Source organism: Rutidosis leptorrhynchoides, chromosome 1, assembly GCF_046630445.1.
Source record: "Rutidosis leptorrhynchoides isolate AG116_Rl617_1_P2 chromosome 1, CSIRO_AGI_Rlap_v1, whole genome shotgun sequence".
In the NCBI taxonomy this organism is placed as follows: Eukaryota; Viridiplantae; Streptophyta; class Magnoliopsida; order Asterales; family Asteraceae; genus Rutidosis; species Rutidosis leptorrhynchoides.
This window is the reverse complement of record NC_092333.1, coordinates 116,686,358-116,714,334: the sequence shown is the minus strand read 5'-3', so window position 1 is coordinate 116,714,334 and position 27,977 is coordinate 116,686,358. Positions and strand designations below refer to the sequence as shown.

Genomic DNA, 27,977 nt, shown 5'->3' with positions numbered 1-27,977 from the left:
GAAAACTGAAAAAGAAGTGGAAGAGGGAAGAGAAATACTAAATGACTAAAATACTCTCACATGTCTGTCACATGATCAAGTTTAACAGATAAAAGAGACGGCAGCTAGACGGAAGGACGACGAGCGTTATTTTTTGAAAGTTTAGTGACGACACAAGCAAAAAAAAAAAGTTTAAGGACGACGTCAGTGATTTGGATACAAGTTCAAGGACGACCGGCGTAATTTTGTCTATATTTAAATTTTAACTCACGTAACTTAAATAATTCAAAATAAATTGACGTTGCTCCAATAATGTGACCGTTGTTATAATAAAAGAGAGAAAACAGATTATTCATTCGTTCATCTTCTTCTTAATTCTCATTTCTCATTCATTTTTACACAAACAAATTTGCTCAGTCTAGAATCTCTTTATCTTTTTTTCCTCATTGCAATCGCATCCGAAAACCAGGCTACACAAAAGGCAACATCAACAGGGCGAGTGTACATATATCTCCCTGGGTCCCGTGAGCCCACTAGTTACAAAATTTTTTTTACATATGATCATTAAAAATTTTACAGGACACCACTAAATATAATTGTAAGACCCCGTATATTTTTCAAGTTTAAATTTTTATCGTATCAGCTACTAAAAGATACTTAAAAATTAACTCAATTATAATTTTTTAATATGAGCCACCAATAAATACGGAGTATACATATATATAAAGAACAAGTGAACTCTTTTTGTTTTTATTTTCTCATACACGGTAACACAAACACACTTTTTACGCTTTTGTTCATATATATGGTACGATTCATTCTCCGTATTTTTTGTTTTAATTTTGTCACTCTCAATTCCAATGTATTACTTATTCTTTTATTCTTTTGAAATGCGTTGTGTAGATAATTATTATGTTATTTTTAAAGGTTTATGTCATCTCCGAAATCACTTATTTCAGCAACGAGAGATCGGAGGTAAATGTCATAAGTTTATTCCATTATGCTTTGAATCATAAATATTGGGTGTAGATCCATCTATAAATGATTGTCTAATTTTATATATTGAGAAATGTGTTCAATTGTATTGACAATGATGCAATTGTTGATGAATTTTATCGTATGAAACCGCGTAGACAAAAGTAAAAGTTTCATTTAATATTTAGTAGATTTAATATACGATATTTGTGTATTGTTGATATTTCTTTTGATGTTGTTTGTAATTACCCGTAAATTCGACCCGACCTGAACCGACACATTCAATTTTTCGTTTGAGTAAGTTATCAGAGAAAATTTTAGGACCCCAGTGAGTTACGGTCCTAGATTCGCCACCGAACATCACTAATCATTTTAATGTATCTGTTTGTTTGAATTATTGCTAAACGCTTTTAATTCACATACATACGTTAATTCTAGGGTTTATATATTCATTTTTGTTAGACCTGTAATGTTATTTCCCTCAGCAGGAGAAAAAACAGAGTTATTCATTTTCATCTCCGGCAAACAAAAACAGTCCATCGCCGTTGCCATTTCACGTCATTCATAAAGTTCCCGATGGGGTTTCACCATACTCAATAGGAAAACATGTAAAGGTAATAATTTAAAAGTTTAATCTTTTTTTACATTAATTTAATCTGTTTTAAACACCATGTATTTGTGAAAATGTCTAAGTAAATGGGAGTGTGTTAACATGTCTGAAGCTAATGTGTTTGAATTTGTGGTCTCTGTTGATAGTTGATAACAATCCTAGTAAATCAATACCATTGTTTTGGGCTGCTATAAATTCCAGTGATCGAGTTGATAGTGCTTTGATAACAATCATTTAGTAACTTCCTCAGCCATACTGCATGACAGGTGCACGATGTTGTTACTACAAACTCGGCTTCACACGTTGACAAAGTCACAATGGGTTGCTTCTTCGAACTCCATGTGAGCGATGTATCTCCCATATAGAACACGAAACCACTCGTACTTTTACGATCATCTTTGTCTCCAGCCCAATCACTATCACTGTATCCAACTAGTTTGAAGTGATCAGAATGTGACTAAAACAGACCATAATCAATCGTACCTTTGATGTAGCGAAGTATCCTCTTAGCTGCCTTCAAGTGATTTATTGTAGGTGCTTCCATATATCGACTATATAGTTGAATTTTGAATCTAATGATCTAAGAATCTTCTCAATGACTCTTACATCGCTTAGAGTTTCACCATTCCTCTTTAATTGATTGACAATGGCCAAGACTTTTGTAAAATAATCGGAAATTGATTCAGTCTTTCTTATTTAAGGATTCGAAATCACCTCGTAGTGTTTGTAGTCGAACCTTTTTCACCTTTTCAACTCCCTTGTGAGAATTCTCCAAGATCTCCCATGCTTTCTTGGCGGTGGTTGCACTTGCAGTTTTCTCAAAAACTCCATCATCTACACTTTGTTAGATGATGGAAAGAGTCTTTTGATCGTCGTTCTTCAATAGTCTTTTCTCCTTGCCGAGAGAACCTTTTTCTGTAGATTCCTCATAGCCTTCTTCCACAATCTCCCATAGGTATTGTCCACCTTGGAAGGTCTTCATTTGGATGCCCCATCGATCATAATTATCCTTTGTGAGGGCGTTGTTGGCTACCATCTTGTCGAACTAAGCTTGATACCACATTTGTTAGAAATATGAGGCTATGTATATATTATTTGTAGAAAAGAGGATTGTTGATTTAGAAGTTTGATTATTTTGAAAACTTTTCTTTTTTATTGCTTATTGCTTGATTACAAATTAGGGGTGAAACCCTCTATTTATACTACATAATGGAACACTCAAGAACACTACATCATCAACTAATATCTAGATATTTCCTAAGTATTTTCTAGACTTAGATATTTTACATGATTATTCTACATACTTTGACTACTACATATTACATAAAGTTTCTAAATATTGGACTACAATCTTGATCCATATACTTGTATACTTGCAAGCCCAAATCTAAAACACATAGCTCAAAATCAAGTTTAGTTTCCAACAGATGTAACATTCGAATAGATCTGATGAGGCAATTGAAGCGATTAAATCTTTTCGTCATCTTTGCTTACATGATGCACAAGAGTCACTTCACAACATTCTTCTTGAATTATACAAGGTATATCATCTTTTTGTTATTATTAAAAAAGTCAGTTTGTGTGTAACGATAAATCAATTTAGTTGATCATTTGCATTTGTTGTAACATATGTGGTGACAACACATGCTATAATTAAAAAGTTGATCATTTGTTTTGTTTCCTTTGTTTTGTTTCCTGTTTTGTGTGAGTCAATGTTGATCAAATTTGCAATTGTTTACCAGAAATCGGGACGGATCGAGGAGCAGATAATATTGCTTCAATTAAAACTAAAACGTATTGAGGAAGCTACATCCATAGATGGAAATCGAACGAAGCTTGCCAGATCACAAGGGAAGAAAATTCAAATCACGGTCGGGCAAGAGTATTCAAGGTAAAATCTTTTGTCAGCAAGCCCAGTGGCAATTTCAGGATGTAAACTCAATGAGGTTCTAAAAAAAAATTAGTACTGATTATATTAGAATGATATTTTACAGAGTATTTTCTACTAATAATTTTCAAACTACAGGTGTCCGTGACCCCATGCGTCACTATGTAAACTCGCCATTGAGCAGGCCACATAATAACTTAATGAATTAAGGAGTACATAAAGATCAAGAACTTTTTTTTAATAGGTTTACGTGTGATTAAAAACATCACACACAATATGGGACGATTTTTCTGAACTGCAATTACAAATGGTACTTTTGGTAACTAACCAACCCATTTTCCCAAAACTACGATAACTTAATAATCCAACAAAATTTCACCATTTACCTTACTCTTTTAGAAAGTGTATCATACTCTCATTCCTTTCATGATTATTTGCTTCAAATAAAAGGTTACTTGGGAACTTGGCTTGGGCTCACTTGCAGCAAGACAAATATAAATTAGCTGAAGAAATATATAGGTAGGTAATGTTGGACCACAAGTCCCACGGTAACTCTCAATAGAAATTGAGTTTAAAGAAAATAAGTAGCAAAATTCTGTTTACGTTTTGCTACGCAAACAGAGATAAACAATAAACCAATGAACTTGGCTTGGGCTCACTTGCAGCAAGACAAATATAAATTAGCTGAAGAAATATATAGGTAGGTAATGTTGGACCACAAGTCCCACGGTAACTCACAATAGAAATTGAGTTTAAAGAAAATAAGTAGCAAAATTCTGTTTACGTTTTGCTACGCAAACAGAGATAAACAATAAACCAATGGAGACTACATTTTAACCATTCACTATATTATTACCTTGAAGTTACACGTATGTGCACCACTATGCAATTAAATAGCACAACTTCTACCATACTCTCCTAAAGAAACGGGACACACCCATGACCATGACTCAACTTTCGGTTGTAGATAATACCAATTCAAAATCTACCGATAATTACTTCACATATATTAAAACTAGTTTTATGAGCCCGTGCGTTGCACGGCTGTTGTACAAATTAGTATTCGATATTGGTACTTTATCAAATGTATAAATCATATATTTTGAATAATAATTGTATCGAAAACATTAGTATTGAATACTAACGTGAGCACGTGCATTGCACGCCAGTTTTGTAAATTAATATTCGATAACATTAATATTATATGATATATCATATATCCAACATGATTTTTACTTGTTTCACCATAATTTCATGCTTTTTTTCCTAACATATCCCTTAATAAGTTAGAACAAAAAATTTTAAAAATTTTGTGTAAGCCTATCATTAAGGGTATTATAGGAATTTCGAGTGGAATAAGTAAATCTAATGGTGGAAATATCAATTTATTACAATGAAAAAAAAATCGTCTATTACTAATAGCGTTTATATAAAAAAAACATTAGTATTGAATGCTAATGCATATATTATGAGCCTGTTTATGTGGTATATTGTTTATTTAAATCGTTATTTATACTAAAAAGAATTAGATCAAAAGAATTCATATCAAAAATAATGGAGTGACACGTGACATAAAATAATATAAAGAATATATAGATAAAAAAAAATGATAGTTTGACTATTCGTGAAATATGATACCGACCATCCCCGTAACTTTGTCTAGTATTAAATTTACATTGTATTTAGCTAATTAACAAATCACGTGTTAGAATAGATAGCTATTCTATTTTTAAAGTTAAGTTATATTATTATTATTATTATTATTATTTTGAAAAGCAAGTTATATTATTATTTATCGTTTATATTTATTATTATTATTATTATTTATTTATCTATATTTGTTATAAATGTAAATATAGTCTAGTTCTCCGAGTTAATTCTAGCTAAGGTTTAACATATATACTCAAAAATCCATTCCTAATATATCTCACCGAAAAAAGCATGACACCTCATATATGCATGCTTATCTTTTAGTTTATATAAGCAAAGTATATTCAAGAAAAGATTAACAGTGATCCATTCCTAAGATATCTACTCGTTATTATTTTTACTAAATTCAAAAAATTACATGTAAGCATTATTAAATGAATATTTAAATCAATTAAATTGAGAAAATGACACATAAGCTTATTAATATCAATTTAATTGAGAAAATTACACATAAGCATATTGGCACACGTTTTAAAATAATGTATAGAATAGAATATATAGAATAGAATAGATAGATATAGATGTATAGATAGATAGATATAAATGACTAACATAAATCCTAACTTACTACATAACAATTAAAAATATTAAATACAACTTTAATTTAAACTGATTAACCCAACAGGTAATTTACTCATCATTTGGTTGCCAAACACAAAATGGTGTTACGGAGTATTAAACAATAATAACACCATGAATTTGATTTGTTACAATGCAGAAAATCACTTTCTTTGGATGGAGATAAGAACAAGAGGTGTAATCTTGCGATTTGTTTGATGTATATGGGAAATATGACTGAAGCTAAGTTTTTGCTGAGTACGGTGAAAGCTTCAAACAGAAGCCGAGATGCAGAGGAGTCTTTTGCAAAGTCGTACGATCGTGCAATCCAAGTGAAGAATGAATTAAAAGATTCATCTAATCCAATAGTACCTTTCTCATTGTTTCTTAGCAGAAACAACAAAGAGGAAGAAACTGATGATTCAGCTGCTGAAATGTCTACTAAAGGGGGCCAACGTAGTGTCAGTAGCACGCCTAGGGTATCTCCCTACACGCCTAAGGTTCCTTTCAGCTGCTGAAATGTCTACTAAATGAGGACTGCAGCAACATAATGAATGGGGGGAAGTTTAATAATCATCCGTTAGGGGTGCAAGATGGATATCAATCGCAGCCGGGGATTGCGACCAGAAATCAAATGAATGGGAAGTTTAATCGTCCTTTGGGAGTGTGAGATGATGGATATGAATCGCAATTCGCAGCCAGGGACTGAAACGTGTCGTAAAAGTCAAATGCTGAAGCGTTCATTGACTTTTGACAGGAGTCAAAATGTGAATGAAGATGAAAACTATTGGTATTCATCGCCTGTCAAAATGTGAATGAAGGAAAACATAGGAGGGTATGAGAGCTCTGATTGCGCCAGTTGCAGATTTTGAGTAACACAAGTTATGTACGTCCGTACGAGTCATTGATTGATGACTGACTGTTTACATTTGTTTGTGCTGCTAATATGGCACCATTCTTTTTGTAACTACGTTTGCACAATATATGAAAATATGCTATGTGTTCATTCATTCATTGTATATGGTGGTGGGTCATATTGTCTTGCAATTGCTTATATTGAAAAAATAACAGTAAAGTTGTATATGATGGTGGATCTTGTTTTTGACCAACAGGTGTGTCTCAAGGAAGCATTTATATAAAATAAGAAAGTTATACTATTATCTCTTCAAATTTAGGCTTTTCTTTTTTCAACGAGTTAATAAAAATAGTCTATGTGATTGTGAAATCAACATGACTGAACAAAAGAGACATCAAGTGAAACTGTTAGAAAGCATTACGAATAAACTTTATATAGATGACAACACCCAATTCATATAACTGTTTTCGTGTCAGAATGCTCAGGATTATTGCGTAATGATGGGTACTGATCATCATATTTCTAGACATCAATGTATTATGCGAGTGAAGGAGCAAATAAAACAAAGTATGTTCTTCAAAATGTTGCTCAAGTGTTTACATGAATGACTTTTCTCAATAGGTGCCATATCAATTTTGACCCATTTACTTATGAACAACTTACGAGTCTTTGTAATATGTATTAGCTTTGATGGCACAATTACATTAATCGAAGAAGCTTAGCCAAAATGGGTCAATCCTTTTTATTATAATACGTGTATTTAGAAAAAATTACGCAGTTGGTAGCTGTGGTTTGTTCACAATTTCATCATAACACCTAAACCTCTTTTTTCGTAGTTAGTACCTTAGTTTTGCTTAACTATCGTGGTTGGCACCACAACCTAACTGCCGTCAAACTTTAATGGTTAACCCTTCACATTATACAGTCTTAAAAGCACAAAGACTACTAGTGTAATACAGTAAAAGTTTAGGGACTATCCTCACAAATTTGAATAATGATACGCTATTCGGCTAGCGTATAGATATACTGATGAGTACAGAGGATGGAAGGAATGCAGCAGCTGCAGCAAAAGACTTGAATCTTTCATATGAGGAATATATTATATATGTTCAGTTGGAACAACAAATGAAGTCTGATGCTGAACTTAGTGAACTAAGCAGTATGCATCAACAGGAAGAGAAGTTGGTTGCTCAAGAAAGAAAAAAAGAAGTAAAAGAAGATTCTCTTAAAGCAGCCAAAACCCTTGTTGCTGCTCAAGACAAAGAACAGGATGCAAAACAGGTAACTAAGAAAGCAGCACAAACTCCAGAACACCCTCTTACTGCTGGATCACAAGCAGCCTGGAAAAGATTGATGAAGCAAAGATACTCCAATGTGATGACTTGAAGACAGAATCCAGCAAAGATAATCAAGTGTAGAAAAAGCACAAAGAAAGTCTTCTACATCATTATGGAGAACAATGTATATGAGGAAGTTGATTTGGATGACCTAAGACTATATGGTCACTCTGAATGGATGGAAATACTTGAACACTTTTTTAGGCAAGAAGAAGAGTAAACTGCAAGACATGCTCAAACCTGAACTGAAAGAACTCTTCAGAAAAGTCACCCAGTATGCCAATGCACCAGAAGTTGATGTTGAAGTTGAACTTGCAAAGAAGAAGAAGAAAACTGGTGATGGCCCATTCTCATTCAGGCGTGAACCAATCATTCTACCTCCAATAATTCCTACTTTTACAATAGAAGATCTCCTAGAGCTGTTTCCTCCTAGAACCAGTTGATGAAGAATATAATCTTATTGTCTTGATCACTTTAAATTTTGTTTTATGATCTTTGTAATATTTCCATTAACTTTAATGTATATTGAATAAATATAATGGATATTATTATATGAGTTATCTTCAAAACTATATTAGATTATAAGATATAGATAACTCATCAAATGATCCCATAAAAAATAAACTTAAGGGACACTTACTGCTTATTTTTCTTAAGTCCTTTTGAGTTGGGCCTTAGTGTTTTTCTTTTCATGTCACATGTTTTGTCATCATCAAATAGGGTGAGATTGTTGAGTCCCCTACAAAATTAATGATTTAATTATGACAAAACATAGTTATAAACACTAGTTTTAATGAGCAGGCCAACATAAGTTTATTTATTTGTTAAAAAACATTGTTTACTGTGCCTAAGTGTTTTAGTATACTGCCTTCACTATCAGCATAAGATAGTTCAAGTTTCAAGGTTTCTACTGACCAGCATGTGATGTATGCAGAACTAGCACGAGCAATCCTAGATGAACTAGCAACTGAAGGACCAGCGGAGGCTGGAGCAGCACACAACACTTAGGCAAATCATGATCCATTACAAGCATGATAGTTTCATGTGTTGTCTACATCAATTGACACTATTCAACTGACATCGAATACGAAGTTAAACAAAGAAGGACACGGATCGGTGGCTGACAAGTGACCTTACATGACAACGAAGGAATGCAGAATATTAACCCATGTGCAGTTCATGGTTAATGCTTTGTCAACGCCTAGGGAACCCAACATTCCATTTGTTTAATCAAAACGAATGTCCAAAGGGGTGTTCCTGCAATTACCTACCGAAGAAGGAAAGGGAAGTCACGTGCTTCCTTACATAGTTGTCGGCTAGGTACAAACATCCTTTATACCAGTTTAAATATAGATCGTTTACACTATTTTTGGGGCTCCTATAAATAGATGAAACCACAATTGTATATATTAGTGGTGTGGGTATTAAATCAATAGAGTCCAACCTGTAAAGCTTAATTTGTTCGAAAGCTATTAGGTGTAAACTGTATCAACCGGTTATCTATTCCGCCAAAGGATAACCGTGATTCTTTGAAATTATATCAATAAAAGAATAACGTTGAAAATTACTTGTGACTCTGATTTAATTGCTTGTTAATTATATTTAAACTGATCATCAATCTTAATTAACAAAAAGAATTGTATTCACATCCTCTACAAACTTCCTGTTATTAATTCGGGATCAACACAGTAACATAAAGGTACCTCGGGAGGTGATCATGTATGTTTAATAACATGCTAAGTATATTTGTGTGTTCATAAATAATGTAGGGCCTAAAATGTAAATGTAATTCAATTTAATTTTTCAAAAACAAAGCTCCGTTGGTAGTGCGTGTGAGCTCCGATTGAAAAGGGATTTGCTGCATTTAGTTCGTAAAATTATTTCGAGTTTAACGGTTATGGCGGTGAAACGTAACTTGAGACTAACAAAAACGTAAATCCCGTCAAAAAATTAAGGGGTGAAGTTGGGTTTATGTTAAATAGTCAAGTTACAATTTGTCTTCTGGAAGTTTACCCTTTATACCCTTAGAAGTTTACGTTTTTTACCCCTTAGTTTTATGTAAAGCGACTATATGTAGTGTTGTAGCTTGTGGGTGCATATGTTGGTGCATAGAGTACAAATTTTTGAAGCATAATAAGAGGGAATGTTCATGATTTACCCTTTACACCTCTAGAAGTTTACGTTTTTTACCCTTTAGTTTTATGTAAATGACCATTTGTAGTGTTGAAGTTTGTGGGTGCATATGTTGGTGCACATGGTACAAATGTTTGAAGCACAATGTGGGGAACTTTTCTGTAAAGTAACCATTTGTATTGTTGTAGCTTGTGGGCGTATATTTTGCTGCATATATGGTAGAAATGTTTGAAGCATAATAAGAGGAAGTGTTCTTGATTTGCCTGTTACACCCTTGAAATTTTACGTTTTTTAGTTGGGGGTAATGCTAGATAAGGAATGGGTATGATTATAATTAATGTTGGTTGGTCTGACTGTGTTGCTACAGAGTGGTAATCAGCTTATTTGATAAACTTGATGGAAAGTAAGTTTTTCAGTTTTCTTTATTTTTAGGTTTCTTTAGCATTGCACTGTTACTTTTTATGCATACATAGTAACATTTGCTTTAGTAATTTCAGCGTTATTATAAATGGGTTACAATGGGGCCAAAATGTGTGGATGTAGAAATTAATGTCAAAGAACTATTCTAATTATATGGTGTTTACTGTTTGTGATTTTTCATCAGTAGAGAAATTTAGTCTATTCATATTTCATCTTTTTATTCATTATTTGTTATTTAAATTGAAGCTTGACAATCGATTTTGGGTTTTGTATATTTTTACAGTGAATCGTGTAACAAAGATGTAGCTGTGGCATTGATTAGCATGCATGATTGTGGTCTTGCTGCCAAAATTAAGATGAATTTAGGTATAGAGTTGTTTTTTCTAATTGAAATTACTTGGAAAATTAAGATGAATTTAGGTATAGAGTTGTTTTTTCTAATTGAAATTACTTGAAGTATCTGTTTTTTTTTTTTTTTTTTTTTTTAAATGCTGTATATTTGTAGTATGAGCTTCTTTATTTCAGAGGCTACTGTAGAGAGACCTAAAGAAGAATCAGTTACCAAACAACCATCAGAGAAGTAATTACCTTTTTAGATCAATTTACATTAGGTTTGTGTTTTTTGTATTTAATGTAATTGTTGGATATTGTTGCAGAAAGAAGGTGATTAAAGATAAAGTACAACCTGCAAAGAAAGTGAAGAAAGAAAAAGATCCAAGCAAGCCGAAAAGGCCGCCAACTACATTATTTATTGGGAAAGGGAGGCTTATAATAAAATACAGATGACAATGGATTTAGAGGTAAGTTTTGTTGTTCTTTGTGAATTTATTGTCTTTTTACTATATATTTTGTGTAAGAAATATAAATTGCATATCAGTGTATGGTAGGTAATACAAAACTTGCACTCCGTGCAACAAAAGGCTGAGTAGAGTACCTGATTTACTCTATTTGCTGAAGAGAAAGCCAAGAAAACACACAAGGTACGGCCCAAGTTACTCTCATATTTTTTGTTTTTCAAATTTAGGTCATTTTTATACGTGCATCTTAATCTTAATTTGTGGTCAGCGTTGTTGGAATTTACAGATAATTCTGATTTTTAGATGTTAAAAAAAGTTAACTATTAGGTGTCAAAGTCGGGATCTACAAAAACTGTTTACATCTTTATGGGAAAACTCGGATTTTTACTCATATTCTTCTCAAGTAACGTATATTATTTGGTTGATCAATTGATTTTTTTATTTGTTGTGTCAAATAAGTTTAATTTAGCTAATCGTGAGTAGGGTTTTATAGGTTAGTATTATGATGCATTTGTGTTTCAACACAACTACATCAAATTACATTATGTAACTGATAATGCATAAGTAGCACAGTCACATTTATTTGTTTTAAATTATCTATGTTGATTCACCCAAATGTTAGCTTATGGAGTAAGTCGTTAACTTATTGCTACTATAATGATACAGCATTGGTGACATGGGAAAAGTCCTGAAGCCTAGAGTGTACTTATTGTTTTACATAGAGGAGTCACATTGATAGTAGACGTAGACGTTAACTTTTTTCATTTTTCAGCACTGTCACTGCGATGGTTACATTAAAAACTTGCAGAGGTATGCTTATTGTTGTTACGCATGTTGTTCATTCCTTCTTCTTCTTATTGTCGTTAAGTTAATCTGTCATAAAAGATTACATTTTCGTTATATTATGTTGTTTTTCGTGTTGAATGTCGTACATATTACTTACCCGAAATATCAAATAGTATTCTTTTGGTTTTGGAATGTGGGTTAGAGATTCTAACACAATGTTTCACCGTGGTTGGGATCAATTTCAGGAACATTTTTGTTCCACTCAGTCAGTCTGTGCCAACGCTTTATACAGTTGTAAAGTCGATAAGTGATGCTACCACCATTGGTATGACTCATCTTATTTCTTTTTTGGTTACGTATAGTGAGACTATTAATAGTGTGATTCATCTTTTTTCAATTACATGATTCAAGGTATTCACCGTGATTCAGGGTTTGCGTTTTGGCGTTTAACTAACTGCTTATATGTTGTTGTTGGTTTTGGAAGGAAATATCATAGATTAGGTATCTTATTGTTCAGCTACCAATTATTTTTATTTAATTTAAAAACTAAGGTTCATCAATACAATAGACCACAACCACGGTGAAAATAACCCACGAAACCTATATTGATCAGTAGTTTTTATGTTACAGAAGCTGATAATGTGGATGATGCGGAAAAAAATAATCTGATGATTTTGAGGGTGGACTTTCACTACATAAACAGGATGTAAACCATATTACTTTAGCCAAGTAAGTAATAGTTGTACTTATACAAAATTTTCACTTCCTTGAAATTTCGTTATCCTTTTTTGAAATCTAATTGGTATTTAGGTTTATTGAAAACTTTAACCATGATATTTTGAACGAAATATATGCTTCTATTCTTCCTTTCCATTTAATAATTATTTCTTGAAGTTTTTATAGTAGTTTCTTTCAGTATTTAGTATGTACTGTTAGTTGGTTCATGGCATGTTTCTCTTTTAATTTTTAACCAAGGATATTTTGTTTAGTACTGCTTCAGTAAACTATAGCAACCATAATATTACTAACAAAAAATGCTAACAACTATTGCCTGCACATAAACACAATAGTGCTGGTAACACGTCATTCAAATCTCGCAGCGAAGCGCGATCCACTTTACTAGTTGACTTACCAATTACAACTTCTAATTATATTAGTATATTAATATTATAGATATAAGTTCAGTATTACTTGGATTCGTGGACATTAATAGTCACAAAATTAGCATATATATATTTGACTTGTTGGTTCTCTGTTGACTTTATCAAATGATTAATTGCATATTCATTCATCGATTTTTCATCCCTGTTTAAAAAGTTCGTATGTTTTGGGTGTGGGTAATTACTATGGATATAGTTGAAATAGCTTCTTGTTCATGTTTAGTTCATTTACATACGCATTTGTAGATAATAATGGCCCGTCCTCCTATTAAAAAAAGACAACACTCGTTGAGGAAACTTGTGTTGCTGCAACAAATTACGACGACCATGTTGGTCTTGATATGCGCCTTCTACTATTTTATTATATGTTTATAGTATCGGTTTACGATTCGTGATATCATGACAAAAGAGGAAGAAACGAATTAAATGGATGTTTGAATTGACTATGGCAAGTGATGCAGTTTGTATTAGTGAGCTTCGTATGAATAGAGCCACCTTTCAAGTGTTATGTGATATGGTCACTGACATTGGGGGTTTAAAACCTACTAAAAACACTAGAAGAGATAGTAGCAATGCTTTTGTACACTTTGGCTCACCATAATAAAAGCAGGTCAGCTAGTTTACTCTTTTATCGTAGTAGAGAAACAGTGAGTCGGCAATTCCATCAGGTTCTTTTGGCTGTATTGAGATTGCATCATATTCTGCTAAAGAAGCCAGAGCCTATTACTCAAAATTGTCAAGATGATAGATGGAAACATTTTCAGGTATTATGTGGATATAGCTCTGTTAAGCTTATGATCCATGAATAAAGATTAATTTAAGAGATAACAAATTGTTAATTTGTAGGGTTGCTTAGGAGCTTTGGATGGCACCTTAATAAAAGTTAGACCTCCTGGTGATGAGAAGCCTAGATATCGCACACGAAAGGGTTGTATTTCAACCAATGTATTAGGCGTTTGTTGTCCGAACATTCAATTTATATATGTGTTACCTGGTTGGGAAGGTTCGGCACACGACGGTCATGTGCTACGCGATGCAGTCTCAAGGCCTCATGGGCTAAAAGTCCCTAATGGTAACTATTACTTGGTTGATGTCGGGTATTGCAATGCGAATGGTTTTCTTGCTCCATATCGAGGACAACGATATCACCTAAAAGAGTTCGATAATTACACACCAGAGACTGCCGAAGAGTGTTTCAACCATAAACATGCGAAAGCAAGGAATGTGATTGAAAGATGTTCTGGTCTATTAAAAGGAAGATGGAAGATCCTTGCATCCCCTTCATATTTTCCAATTCAAACCTAAGTTCGAATTATATCAGCATGTTGCCTTCTTCATAACTTAATTCGAAAGTTTATGAGTCATGATCCTCAAGAATCTGAATCTGAATCTGAAGACGAAGAAGAAGAAAGTGGTGATGAAATTAACGAAGCGGATTATGTTACCAATATTGCTCCAAATGATGAATGGCTAGCATTTAGAAATAATATGGCAGCTACTATGTTTAACTCATAGATTACTAGATAGAATTCCTACTTTGTATGCATGCACGTTGTACTTATTTTGTTTAAGAGCTTGTTTCTAGAAATTTATATTGATGGCTTTTAATGATGTACTTGTAATTTTTGACATCACTAGTTAGTATTTTATATGTTTTAATTAATTTATCTTTTATGTATAATCTCAGTCTAATAGCATTGATATGCATTTATATATTGACAGTAACATATGGCTGAGCGTGGGAGGGGAAAGAATAAGCAATATTGGAAAGATGAGGAAGCTGACGCATTGGTCGATGTCTTAGAAGAACTTGCTAGTGATCCTTTGTGGAAGGTAGATGGTGGGTTCAAAAACAATTATATGGTTGAAGTACGCAAAAGGATGATAAAAAAGATCCCGAGTTTTGATAAGGAAGTTAACCCACATATAGACTCAAGGATCAAATATCTAAAAAACAAGTATAATCCAATTTCTGAGATGCTACTACAAAGTGGATGCCAGTGGGATGATGTTGAACACAAAATTAATTGTGAAAAACAGTGGTATGAAGATTGGTGTAAGGTAAGCATTATTAATCTAACTATAATTTTTTTATTTCATCTACTTTTATAGTATTTCTTACATTATAGTGCTTTAAATTTTTAGAACCATAAGAACTCGGCAGGATTATGGAACTTCAGGTTCCCTTATTTGAAGAAACTAGACATGGTATGGGGTCGCGATAGAGCAACGGGACTCAGAGCTGAAGATGTGTCACAAGCAGGGGAGGATGCCCATGACAATAATGATGAATTTGTATGTTACTCCTCTGATAGTGAAGATGAAATTGTCATGGTATCTAATGGGCAAGCATCGCCTACTTCCTCGAACGCTGAAACATTAAATAATAAACGTAAAAAGGTCTTACAAAAGCCACGAAATTTTTACAAGAAGAAGAAACCGGTGACAACTCAGGAAATTTTAGATGAAAAGTTAGATAACTTTACTTCTGATTTTAAGTCTCTTTGTGGTGCAATGGTTTCACAAATTGGTGTCGCTGCTAGTGCTTTGACTGTAGATGCTAATAAATCAGACTCTTTGAATGATGATGAGATGCAAGAGGTATTGAGTGAACTTCTGATGAAACGACCCGTCAAAGTACACTTGACGACCATCGTTATCTTGGTCCCACAGCTTGATCATAACTCTATATGAATTTGATAAATAACCTTGCATTCTTTATTTAAAAATGATTTCCTATAAAGGAAACCTACCAAAATATGTAAGTTTAGAAAAACTATACATTATGACTTAACCAAAAGCTGACCAAAACAAGTCAACAACATCCACTATTAAATGTATCAAAATAGAATGCAAGTTAATGTTTAACAAAAACTGTCATCATAAATATGCAGACTCTCTAAGCACGGCGGAAGCAATCAATCATGAACCTGAGAATAAAACATGCGAGTAACTGTCAACAAAAATGTTGAGTGAATTATAGGTTTAATATTGCAAAGAATATTTAATTTAAACCATAAAAATTTATGTTTGAAAACATAAAAACTCCTTTTTGGACTACAAAATTATATGCTAGAAAACATATAAAAACATTATTTCATTTTCCGTGAGCCACCTGGTAACCACTTAACCATTTATTTACCCTAGCCATACACAATAAATAATATACACCGAACAAGTGTATCTTCAACTAAATACGAAGTACTAAACATTCCGATTATAAATTGCTAGCGCGACTAGCTCGAAATGGGGTTGTCAAACCCGATAGATCTATCCATATGATTCGCATTCACAGTAGAAACCAGTGATTACAATTACCAGATTAAGGAATATTTTTGTTCGACTCACAATGAATAATTTAAACCAACTTTCACTTGTGTCCAAAATATAAAATAAATTGCATGTATTCTCGTCCCAAAAGATTTAAAATAGGAAAATGGGACTATAACTCAACTTAAAGCAAACGAAGTAACCACACAAAATGCGAACAGCAAACGAAGTAAAGCGATCAGGAATGATCACAACGCCGACCTATAAATAAAGCAAGTCGATATAAATAACTAACTTAGGTCAAGTCTTAGTATGATAGCTATTGTACATGTTGCAAGTAGACATAGAACAACACTCAACATGCATCGGTTTGATCGGAACAGCGTACGGACACACATTTTCTATTTTTAGAAAGTTTCTATTTTAGCAGGTTTCCATTTTAGGAAAGTTTCTATTTTTGGAAAGTTTCTATTTTAGGAAAGTTTATATTTTAGGAAAGTTTCTATTTTAGGAAAGTTTTTATTTTTGGAAAGTTTCCAAATTTAGAAAGTTTCCATATTTAGAAAGTTTCTATTTTTAGAAAGTTTTTAAGTTAGGAAAGCTTCCTTAATTAGAAAGTCAACTGAAAGTCAAAGTCAACCGAAAGTCAACTCAAAAGTCAACCTTTGTCAAACATAGTCCACATAAATTTTAAAAGTGTAAGTTGTAATAATAATATAAGTTATAATGTTCATTAAAGTTAAATATGTATAATTATGTTATAACATAAGTTTAATTAAATTAAAATAAATTATTAAAGTTAATATAAGTTTAAATGATATAATTAAATATAACATAAGTATTTAATTAATTAATTAAACCATTAGTCATAATAGAAGTATTATTAATTAATAATAAATTTTAATCATATCATATGTATTATTAATTAATAATGAATTATTAATCATATCATAAGTTTCTAATTATAATTATTAAACCATAAGTATGTAATAATTAAATTATAATTAAATAATAACTAAGCCTTATAATAATTAAATAATTAATTAATCCTTATTATAAGTCTTATAATAATAATCTCATAATATAAGTTTAATACTTATCATAAGTATTTTCCATTAATAATAAAAGTATTACTAATCATAAGTTTAATTAAAAGTTTAATTAAATCATAGGTAATTAAATAATGATATAATAAATATATATCATAAGTCTTAAATTATAATAATTACTTTTTATATCATAAGTAATTTAATAATAATGAAAATCATTATTTATATCATAAGTTTTAATTAAAAGTTCATCGGGTCATAACTTGAGCCCCGGGTGTCTGTTTTCGGCGAGTCTTATATATATCTCCGCCTAATCAAACCACCCGACACATTGGTGCACTCAAGAACACCCCAAGAACAGTAACCAAGTCGTGATGGTCAGCCATTAAACAACTTGGAACTTTAATCCGTTCAAAAACACGTTTTAGTCATAACGGGTGATCCTTGGCTCGGATTTCGATGACCCGAACATGAAAGTTCATCCCATCATCAATCCTAACACACTAGCACACCCTAAAGACTCCAAAAGTGGTCACAAAGTCGGACCAAACCTGGAACAATTCGTTTTCACAATTTAATTCCAACAAAACACTATTTTAATCATAACTAAAGCTCCGGGAATCGAAATGACATGAATCCGGAGTCTAAAATTAATGTCTTGATGAGAGGAAATAATCTATATACTTTGATTTCACTTTTATAACAGTTAAGTTTACAGAAATGATCAAACAAGCTGCTGTCCCAAATTAATCAAACCGAAAACATGAATTAACGAGCATTTCTACGCATACAATCAACAATACAATAACTTATAAGCATCATACTATCAAAATAACATTCAAAATCAGTAAAATGAATAAGAATTGAAAAATTAGGGTTCATAGGTATACCCAAATCGAAGAACAAAGGATGTAAGCGCTTAGAGAACAAAGAGTACAATCCGGATATGATAAAAGCCCTAATTCTTTAAGCTTGAAAAATGAAGATGATGATGGTTATTTATGGTGGTGGTGACGGCAATGAGAGCAAAGGGAGGATAAGAAGAAAAGTTTTTAGGTTAGAAATGAGGAAGTGGTGAGTTTTGATCTAATGAACACTAGTTTGCAACTTTTGACAAAACACCCCCCTCCCTAAGGGAATTTTAGGACAAAATCAGCAAGGGGGTGGGCCCCACTATTCCAAAATGTTAAAAATTCAATTATCTTGTGGCCCGAACGCCCGATCGAAGCCCGAAACGCGAAAACGCTACTACGCGATTAATTTTTCAGAGACATAACAAATACGCGACGAATAAAATATATAAACACTAAATATAAATATATGACATTAAAATATCATATTTAAAATAATTAGGACTTAAAGATCCCAATAGCTTGCCCGTTGGTTTGAAAACCGAAAAGATTCGCCGGACAGAAATCAGCGACACGTAGAAACGTATAACTTAAAATATGAATACAAATATTCACATAACACATAATAATTAATATATTATTACTAAAATAATAATATAGGTCATAGAAATGACGTGGCACGAATAACAGTTAACGGTCGTTAAATAGTTAACGGTAAAAGATAACGAAAAAAGTAGGGTCGTTACAGTACCTTCCCGTTACGGAAATTTCGTCCCGAAATTTAAGTAGGTGCAGGGGTTGACTCGGCATCTGAGAACAAATGCGGGTACTTCTGCTTCATCTGATCTTCACGCTCCCAAGTGAACTCGTGACCGCGTCTGGCATTCCATCTAACTCGAACGATAGGAATCCTACTTTGCTTGAGGGTCTTAACCTCTCGATCCATAATCTCGACAGGTTCCTCAATAAAATGGAGTTGTTTATCAACATGAAGTTCATCAAGAGGAATAGTCTCATCGGCCTCGGCCAAACACTTCTTCAAATTCGACACGTGAAAAACGTCGTGAACAGCACCGAGTTCTTGTGGCAATTTCAAACGATAAGCCACGGATTCAACTCTCTCAATAATCTCAAACGGTCCAACAAAACGAGGATTCAACTTCCCCTTTTACCAAAATGTATCACGCCCTTCCAAGGTGATACCTTCAACATAACACGATCACCGACATGAAATTCAATATCGTTCCTTCTCTTATTGGCACAGCTCTTTTGCCGACTTCTGGCGGTTCTCAAACTTTCCTTAATCTGTACGATCTTCTCGGTAGTCTCATGAATAATTTCTGGACCTGTGAGTTGAGCATCCCCAACCTCATTCCAGCAGACAGGAGACCTACACTTTCTACCATACAGTGCTTCAAAAGGTGCGGATTTAATACTTGCATGATAGATGTTATTATAAGAAAATTCAGCTAATGGCAAATACCTATCCCAACGATTACCAAAATCAATTACGCACACTCTCAACCTGTCTTCCAATGCTTGGATGATCCTTTCATTTCGACCATCAGACTGTGGATGATAAGTAGTGCTCATATCTAATTTTGTTCCCAAAGCTTCCTGTAAGGACTGCCAAAACCTCGATGTAAATCGACTGTCTCGGTCCGAAATAATGGATACGGGAACACCATGCCTCGAAACAATTTCCTTCAAATATAAACGGGTAAACTTCTCCATCGAATCAGTTTCTTTAATAGACAAGAAATGAGCTGACTTTGTGAGTCGATCTACAATCACCCAAATGGTATCATAGCCACCCGCAACTCTCGGTAACTTTGTAATAAAATCCATCGTAATACCTTCCCACTTCCACTCGTTAATCTCGGGTTGCACCAAAAGTCCAGACGGTTTCTGATGTTCAACTTTGACCTTAGCACAGGTCAAACACTTAGCCACAAACGTAGCTACATCAGCTTTCAAATTAGGCCACCAATACAGCTCCTTAAGATCATGATACATCTTTACTGAACCAGGATGAATAGAGTACCTAGACTTATGAGCCTCATCCAAAACAAGTTGTCGGAGATCACCAAACTTCGGAACCCAAAGACGTCCCGCAAAGTACCTAGTACCATCTACTCGTACCTCAAACTTCTTAGCCATGCCTCTTACATTCTCATTCACAAAATTCTCCTCCTTCAAGGCTTTTTGTTGTGCCTCAAGAATCTACCTTTCGAGGTTTGTTCGAATTGTCATATTCAAGGCTCTAAACCTGCGAGGTTCAGCCCTTTCTTTACAACTTAACGCATCTGCCACCACATTGGCCTTTCCCGGATGATATAAAACTTCACAATCATAATCATTCAACGTCTCAATCCATCTTCGTTGCCTCATATTCAACTGTTTCTGATCAAGGATATGTTGAAGACTTTTGTGATCTGTGTACACAGTACTTTTGACCCCATAAAGATAATGTCTCCAAATCTTAAGCGCAAACACAACAGCCCCCAACTCTAAATCATGAGTTGTATAATTCTGCTCGTGAATCTTCAACTGACGTGACGCGTACGCAATAACTTTCTTTCGTTGCATCAAAACACAACCAAAGCCTTGACGCGAAGCATCACAATAAACAACAAAATCATCATTACCCTCAGGTAGTGACATATCAGAGCGGTAGTCAACTTCTTCTTCAAAATTTGAAAAGCAGTCTCTTGTTCATCCTTCCACTCATACTTCTTCACCTTGTGCGTTAAAGCAGTCAGAGGTTTCGCTATACGAGAGAAATCTTGAATGAACCTTCTATAGTAACCTGCCAACCCTAGAAACTGACGAATCTGGGTAGGAGTTTTCGGAATTTTCCACTTTTCAATCGCCTCAATCTTAGCCGGATCAACTTGTATTCCCTGTTTACTAACAATATGTCCAAGGAATTGAACTTCTCGTAACCAGAAAGCACACTTAGAAAACTTAGCGTACAATTCTTCTTTCCTCAATAGATCAAGCACTAACCTCAAATGTTCTTCGTGCTCTTCATCATTCCTGGAATAAATAAGGATGTCGTCGATGAAAACAATAACGAATTTGTCCAGATAGGGTCTACACACACGATTCATGAGGTCCATGAACACAGCAGGTGCATTTGTTAATCCGAACGGCATAACAAGGAATTCGAAGTGACCATAACGGGTGCGAAAAGCAGTTTTTGAAACATCAGATTATTTAACATGCAACTGATGATATCCAAAATGAAGATCGATTTTAGAATAAACAGACGAACCCTGAAGTTGATCGAACAGATCATCAATTCTAGGAAGAGGGTAACGGTTCTTAGTAGTAAGCTTGTTTAACTCGCGATAATCAATACACAATCGGAACGAACCATCTTTCTTCTTAACAAACAAAACAGGAGCTCCCCAAGGGGACAAACTGAGACGAATAAAGTTGCAACAATGAAGGAAGAAATATATGGAGTAGTCGCATCGGTGGCATAGATATATATAAGGCAATTCTCTCAAAGGAGATAACGAGGATCATGGACTTCAAAGTAAATTTTTATTACATTTCCAAAAGGAAGACGTACGAAAGGCGTGATATTTCAATGAGAGTGAACTTCCTTGTACAATGAACGAGGAAATCTAGGATTCATCCATATTCTTAAATTTATGTGCGGATGAAAAGAACGCGAATCATGGGTTATAAAGAATGGTCGACTCCAGGTGAGATGAATCTCCAAAAATAATTTCGTGTACCTCAAAGTATTGAATCCTAGGATTGATGTTTACGAGGGTGTTGCGGTTGACAGCGAATATTGAGAGTAGAAACTCCTCAAACGGTCTAGTGTATATATATCCATGATACCCACTATAACAACAGTTGAGGTAGAAACCCACCTAACGCACTTTCTACAATAGGGTGACCACCGAGTGTACCCCAGAAAATTGATTTATCGGTCCGCGTTTCGGCCATGTCCAACCATAAGAGGAAAAAATTTTATGAGCGCAAAGACTTTCCAACAAATTTTATAAAACCGGCATCCAAAGTGGTGTAAGAGTTTCTATCAATGAACTTAATGGTAAGTTTCATCCTTAAACGGAGGATGAGAAGAACTGTGATTCAAACACTCTGTAGAGTAATGCGAAAATTTGATAAAATCAATCAAAGGAGTTTTGAAAAAGCTTTAAACGTTTGATGTGACAACATAAATGGAACGAAGTTCTTAGTAAATTTAGATGTATGTACAACGTGTACCATTTTATATAAAACAAATTGACTTAGTCAAATAGCTCAATAAATGAGTGGTTTTTAAAAATAATTTTGAAGGTATGATTTAGTATATACTAGCCAAAATAGGTAAGGGTAAATTTATTCATTTGAATCCATACGTACATATATGATTTTATAAATTGTATACATGACAAAATATTTCATTACTTCTATTCGCCCATAAATCTCGTGAGAACCGCCCAATTAAACAAATGTGTAAAACTCCCGATGATAAATAGAGTATCTACATTTCAGAGGTTACAAGTTGAAGTAAGATCGTGGAAGATCGAGTAAAGGACTTGAATAGTCGTGCGACATTTGAACAACAAATGTTACGAGGTCATGAAAACTAATGAGTTAAATGTTGTTTTGACTATTATCAGGACATAAGTCCTTGGGCCAAAACTGTTCCCGAGCGAAGCTGTTGCTAACAAGCGAGTTATGAAGGATAGAGCATGAGATAGATAATCTGGTTAAAACGAGCTTCTCGTATATCAACAATTAAGATAATGAATATTTTCCCTACCCATGTAATACATCGGAATTTCTGAATGAGTAGTGTAAAAATTTTCTTTGACTCGCTTTCTATTCCTCATGTCACAATATTGGGACTTCTTTATGAATTAACGTAATATAATCACGTTGGCCTGACGCCATTTTATTTCACTAATTCATAGTTCCATTCCAATAGCACTACATGAGGTCAGGACATGCGAACAACCTCGGATTTCCACACAATTTCTCTAAAACAATTTCTTAAACAATGTGCTAAGGATAGCACAAGAGACAAAAACATCATAAGTAATGAATAGGAGTAACGATGACATAAAAATGTCTTCGAAGTACCAAGAATCTCTAAAAGTCAAGAATGACGCTCTCCGGTTCAAAAACCAAAGCACCAGTGCACAAAGGCACAAAGGCACGTAATATAACAAGAATATTATATACCTAAACATAATAGCTGACATTGAAATGCCGAGCATTTAGATGTCAAGAATGACATCTCGTGTAATATAATTCAAACGTTATATACATAACCATAATAGATGACAAAGAAATGTCGAGAATTTCAGAAGTCAAGAATGACATCCCTCGGTTTCACTACCAGAGGTGTTCTTATAAGGATAAGTTCGCATGAGTCGGAGAATACGTTTAAATCGGAATGGGAGTTCCTCCCGGATTCAGAACATAATAGAGATGTATGTATGATAATAATATACATACCAACATGATACAAATAATCACATATAATAATATATTATAGGCCGGGCTGTAGACTAGACTCGCTAATGCACCCTATTGACCCGGGTAACGACATCGATGCAGCCTAATTCCCTACAACCAACGCTCTGATACCAACTGAAACGACCCATCAAAGTACACTTGATGACCATCGTTATCATGGTCTCACAGCTTGATCATAACTCTATATGAATTTGATAAATAACCTTGCATTCTTTATTTAAAAATAATTTTCTATACAGAAAACCTACCAAAATATGTAAGTTTAGAAAAACCATACATTATGACTTAACCAAAAGTTGACCAAAACAAGTCAACAACATCCACTATTAAATGTATCAAAATAGAATGCAAGTTAATGTTTAACAAAAGCTGCCATCATAAATATGTAGACTCTCTAAGCACAGCGGAAGCAATCAAACATGAACCTGAGAATAAAACATGCGAGTAACTGTCAACAAAAATGTTGAGTGAATTATAGGTTTAATATTGCAAACAATATTTAATTTAAACCATAAAAATTTATGTTTGAAAACATAAAAACTCCTTTTTGGATCACAAAATTATATGCTAGAAAACATATAAAAATATTATTTCATTTTCCGTGAGCAACCTGGTTGTAGCGACCCGACCAAATCATGTTTGACGGCGCCGTCTACTTAAGTCCCGTTACGTGGTCATAAGTCTTTAAGACAAAGTTTGACCAAAATATGTCGCCTTCATTTCAAAATAAAGATTGTTCCCAAAGTTTACAAGAATTGTTCAACCAATAGTTAAGTTACAACGTTATAATACGAATGAAATCTAGGCGACACGGTTTAAAATAAAGTCAAAAGACGCTCCATGAAATGCACATATACTCGACATCCAATGCAAGTATCAAATAATGAGCGGAAGCATGTATCATGTATCGTTCAAGGACCTGAGAAAAACATAGAAATCTGTCAACGAAAACGTTGGTGAAATCATAGGTTTAAGTAAGTAAGTACAAGTGAACCACAAGATTTGCATCAATGAAATAGTAGTAATACATTCCAAAAGTTTGTTTCACGAGCACCCAATTATCAATGCTTAACATTTCCTTCCATTGAACCCCATCACTTAGTGCTAGAACATACACTGTTTCTCGAAAATATATTTCATTCGTAAACGGTAGCGAACCGTTTGAATGAGGGTTTGTCAAACCCATATGGATCCATACAACATAAGTTCTCGCTTACACCCGGCAAGTGTAACTAATGATAATCGAATTGAGGATTTTGTTCTAAACTCGTATGTAGAATGTTTGTTTTCCTGTACTTGTGTTCACTTAGTAAAAGAAATGTTTATGTTTTCTCATCCCAAATGTAAGTTCAAAAAGAGTAAAAGTGGGACTATGATCTCACCTTGAGTGCACGAGTAGTAAAGTACTTCAACAAGTAAACGTGTGCAAAGAACAATGCTAGTCTTGACCTAAACAAATAGGTCGTATCAATAACGGTAAACACGATAGGTCAAAGATGTTCAATTAGTCCTATGGCTCGTTAAAACTCGATCATAATAGCATGTGAATCAAATTGTCATGTTTCATGCAAGGTACAAGTATAAAAACATGTTAGAACGATTGCACAATTATTTGGTTAAGTTTGATTAAAAGTCAACTTGGTCGGGTCAAAGTCAACAGAAAAGTCAACGGGGTCGGGTTGGATATCCGACAATTTTTCTAAGTTATATAATCATATATGAGCATGTTGGCCAAGTTTCATGTTAATCGGAGGTCCGTAGCATAGCAAACATTTTCATGTCAAATGACCAAAGCGAACAGCCAGTTTTAGGCAAACGGGACGGCGTCCCAAGTTGCTAGACGGCGTCCCAATATGAAGGTTGGGACGGCGTCCCAGGTTGCTAGACGGCGTCCCAATATGAAGATTGGGACGGCGTCCCGTGATGCTAGACGGCGTCCTGATCTTCTCCCAGGCCCTGTTTGCTGTATTCCTCAAATGGACGAACCAAAACACAAACAATCACATTTTATGATCCGCAAACAATTAGAACATGTATTTTATATCATCGGAAAGCTCTTTCGACAAGGAACGCAACTAAGCACTTTTCATCAAGCAAAAACATAATATACTATAACCGAAATCCCGTCAAGTGATCAATAGAGGTTTATTTTCAAGTTTCAAGTTTATCAATTGAAATTTAAGTTTCGGGAATCCAATTTATACATATGATATGCCGTTTTGAAGGTAATGAAACATGTAACACAACTAAACACTTATCAATAACATTAACAAGCATTCAACGCATCAAAAGTTCATCTAAAGCTTATCAAACCCTAATCCAAGTTCACAAAATCACTAATCATGTTCTTGGAGTTTCCTTAATTAACCTATACATCAAAACGAAGCTAATGATACTAGGAACACAATTAGAACATGAACTTTTAACATCTAACAACATATGATCATCCAAAATTCAAGAACAACACACCAAAATTCAAGTTCATGCTAGTTACACTAAAACAACGAGATCGAGCATACAAATTACATACACGACATCACAATGAGCCATAGACACTAACTAACACCATTTCAAGTCAAAAACACGAATTTAGAGAAATCTAGAGTTTTAGAAATGTTACCCAAACGAGATGAAGTTGGTACCAAAATGAAGAGGATGAAGAGAGGATCACGAATATGTAATTTATTTTGTTGTAAGCCTCCTAGATCGGATTTAGATGATGATTGAATGAATTTTGTAAATGGGTGTGTGTTCTTGCTAGAGAGAAAGAGAAAGAGGGAGATGATAATGAATGGGTGAAAGGGGTTTGACCCTTTGACCTAGTCAAGGGTTTGATCCCTTGTCAAGTTTAGTCCCTCAACTTTCGTTCGGGTGCGTGAATTACCTAAACGAGATAATTTAAAACGCTTATCAACGGGAGATGTTATAAACATATAACGGACTTTATATTAGTATAACGGAAAGTAAATGGAAAAAGGCGGGATGTTACACTGGTAACCACTTAACCATTTATTTACCCTTGCTAAACACAATAAATAATATACACCGAACAAGTGTATCTTCAACTAAATACGAAGTACTAAACATTCCGATTATAAATTGCTAGCGCGACTAGCTCGAAATGGGGTTGTCAAACCCGATAGATATATCCATAGGATTCGCGTTCACCAGTAGAAACCAGTTATTACAATTACCAGATTAGGGAATATTTTTCTTCGACTCACAATGAATAATTTAAACCAACTTCCACTTGTGTCCAAAATATAAAATAAATTGCATGTATTCTCATCCCAAAAAATTTAAAATAGGAAAATGGGACCATAACTCACCTTAAAGCAAACGAAGTAACCACACAAAATGCGAACAGCAAACGAAGTAAAGTGATCAGGAATGATCACAACGCCGATCTATAAATATAGCAGGTCGATATAAATAACTAACTTAGGTCAAGTCTTAGTATGATAGCTATTGTACATGTTGCAAGTAGACATAGAACAACACTCAACATGCATCGGTTTGACCGGAACAGCGTATGGACACACACTTTCTATTTTTAGCAGGTTTTCATTTTAGGAAAGTTTCTAGTTTAGGAAAGTTTCTATTTTTGAAAAGTTTCTATTTTAGGAAAGTTTCTATTTTAGGAAAGTTTCTATTTTAGAAAAGTTTTTATTTTTGGAAAGTTTCCAAATTTAGAAAGTTTCCATATTTAAAAAGTTTCTATTTTTAGAAAGTTTTTAAGTTAGGAAAGCTTCCTTAATTAGAAAGTCAACAAAAGTCAACTGAAAGTTAAAGTCAACCGAAAGTTAACTCAAAAGTCAAATAAAGTTTCTATTTTAGGAAAGTTTCTATTTTAGGAAAGTTTTTATTTTTGGAAAGTTTCCAAATTTAGAAAGTTTCCATATTTAAAAAGTTTCTATTTTTAGAAAGTTTTTAAGTTAGGAAAGCTTCCTTAATTAGAAAGTCAACAAAAGTCAACTGAAAGTTAAAGTCAACCGAAAGTCAACTCAAAAGTCAACCTTGGTCAAACATAGTCAACATAAATTTTAAAAGTGTAAGTTGTAATAATAATATAAGTTATAATGTTCATTAA

General features: G+C 33.8%; 1 protein-coding gene and 2 pseudogenes across 8 annotated transcripts; all 3 read left to right on the top strand.

Moving 5' to 3' along the window:
* The first annotated feature begins 41 nt into the window (after positions 1-41).
* On the top strand, positions 42-6,535 carry LOC139888427 (protein SULFUR DEFICIENCY-INDUCED 1-like; annotated as a pseudogene).
* Positions 6,536-10,415: 3,880 nt separating this feature from the next.
* On the top strand, positions 10,416-15,996 carry LOC139864293 (uncharacterized). Of its 8 annotated transcripts, XM_071852885.1 has the most exons (11): positions 10,416-10,449; positions 10,750-10,832; positions 10,992-11,046; positions 11,123-11,266; positions 11,354-11,446; positions 11,930-12,073; positions 12,295-12,374; positions 12,461-12,550; positions 12,680-12,778; positions 14,932-15,270; positions 15,355-15,996. In XM_071852885.1, exons 10-11 carry the CDS (start codon positions 14,938-14,940, stop codon positions 15,901-15,903), a joined length of 882 nt encoding a protein of 293 aa, XP_071708986.1. In that variant the 5' UTR covers positions 10,416-10,449; positions 10,750-10,832; positions 10,992-11,046; positions 11,123-11,266; positions 11,354-11,446; positions 11,930-12,073; positions 12,295-12,374; positions 12,461-12,550; positions 12,680-12,778; positions 14,932-14,937; the 3' UTR covers positions 15,904-15,996. The 8 variants fall into 8 exon arrangements, with proteins under 8 accessions (XP_071708986.1, XP_071708996.1, XP_071708992.1 ...); XM_071852895.1 differs by lacking the exon at positions 10,416-10,449 and having other exon boundaries at positions 10,591-10,832; positions 12,036-12,073; positions 12,479-12,550; XM_071852891.1 differs by lacking the exon at positions 10,416-10,449 and having other exon boundaries at positions 10,591-10,832; positions 12,036-12,073.
* On the top strand, positions 13,620-14,820 carry LOC139864290 (protein ALP1-like; annotated as a pseudogene).
* Positions 15,997-27,977: the final 11,981 nt, after the last annotated feature.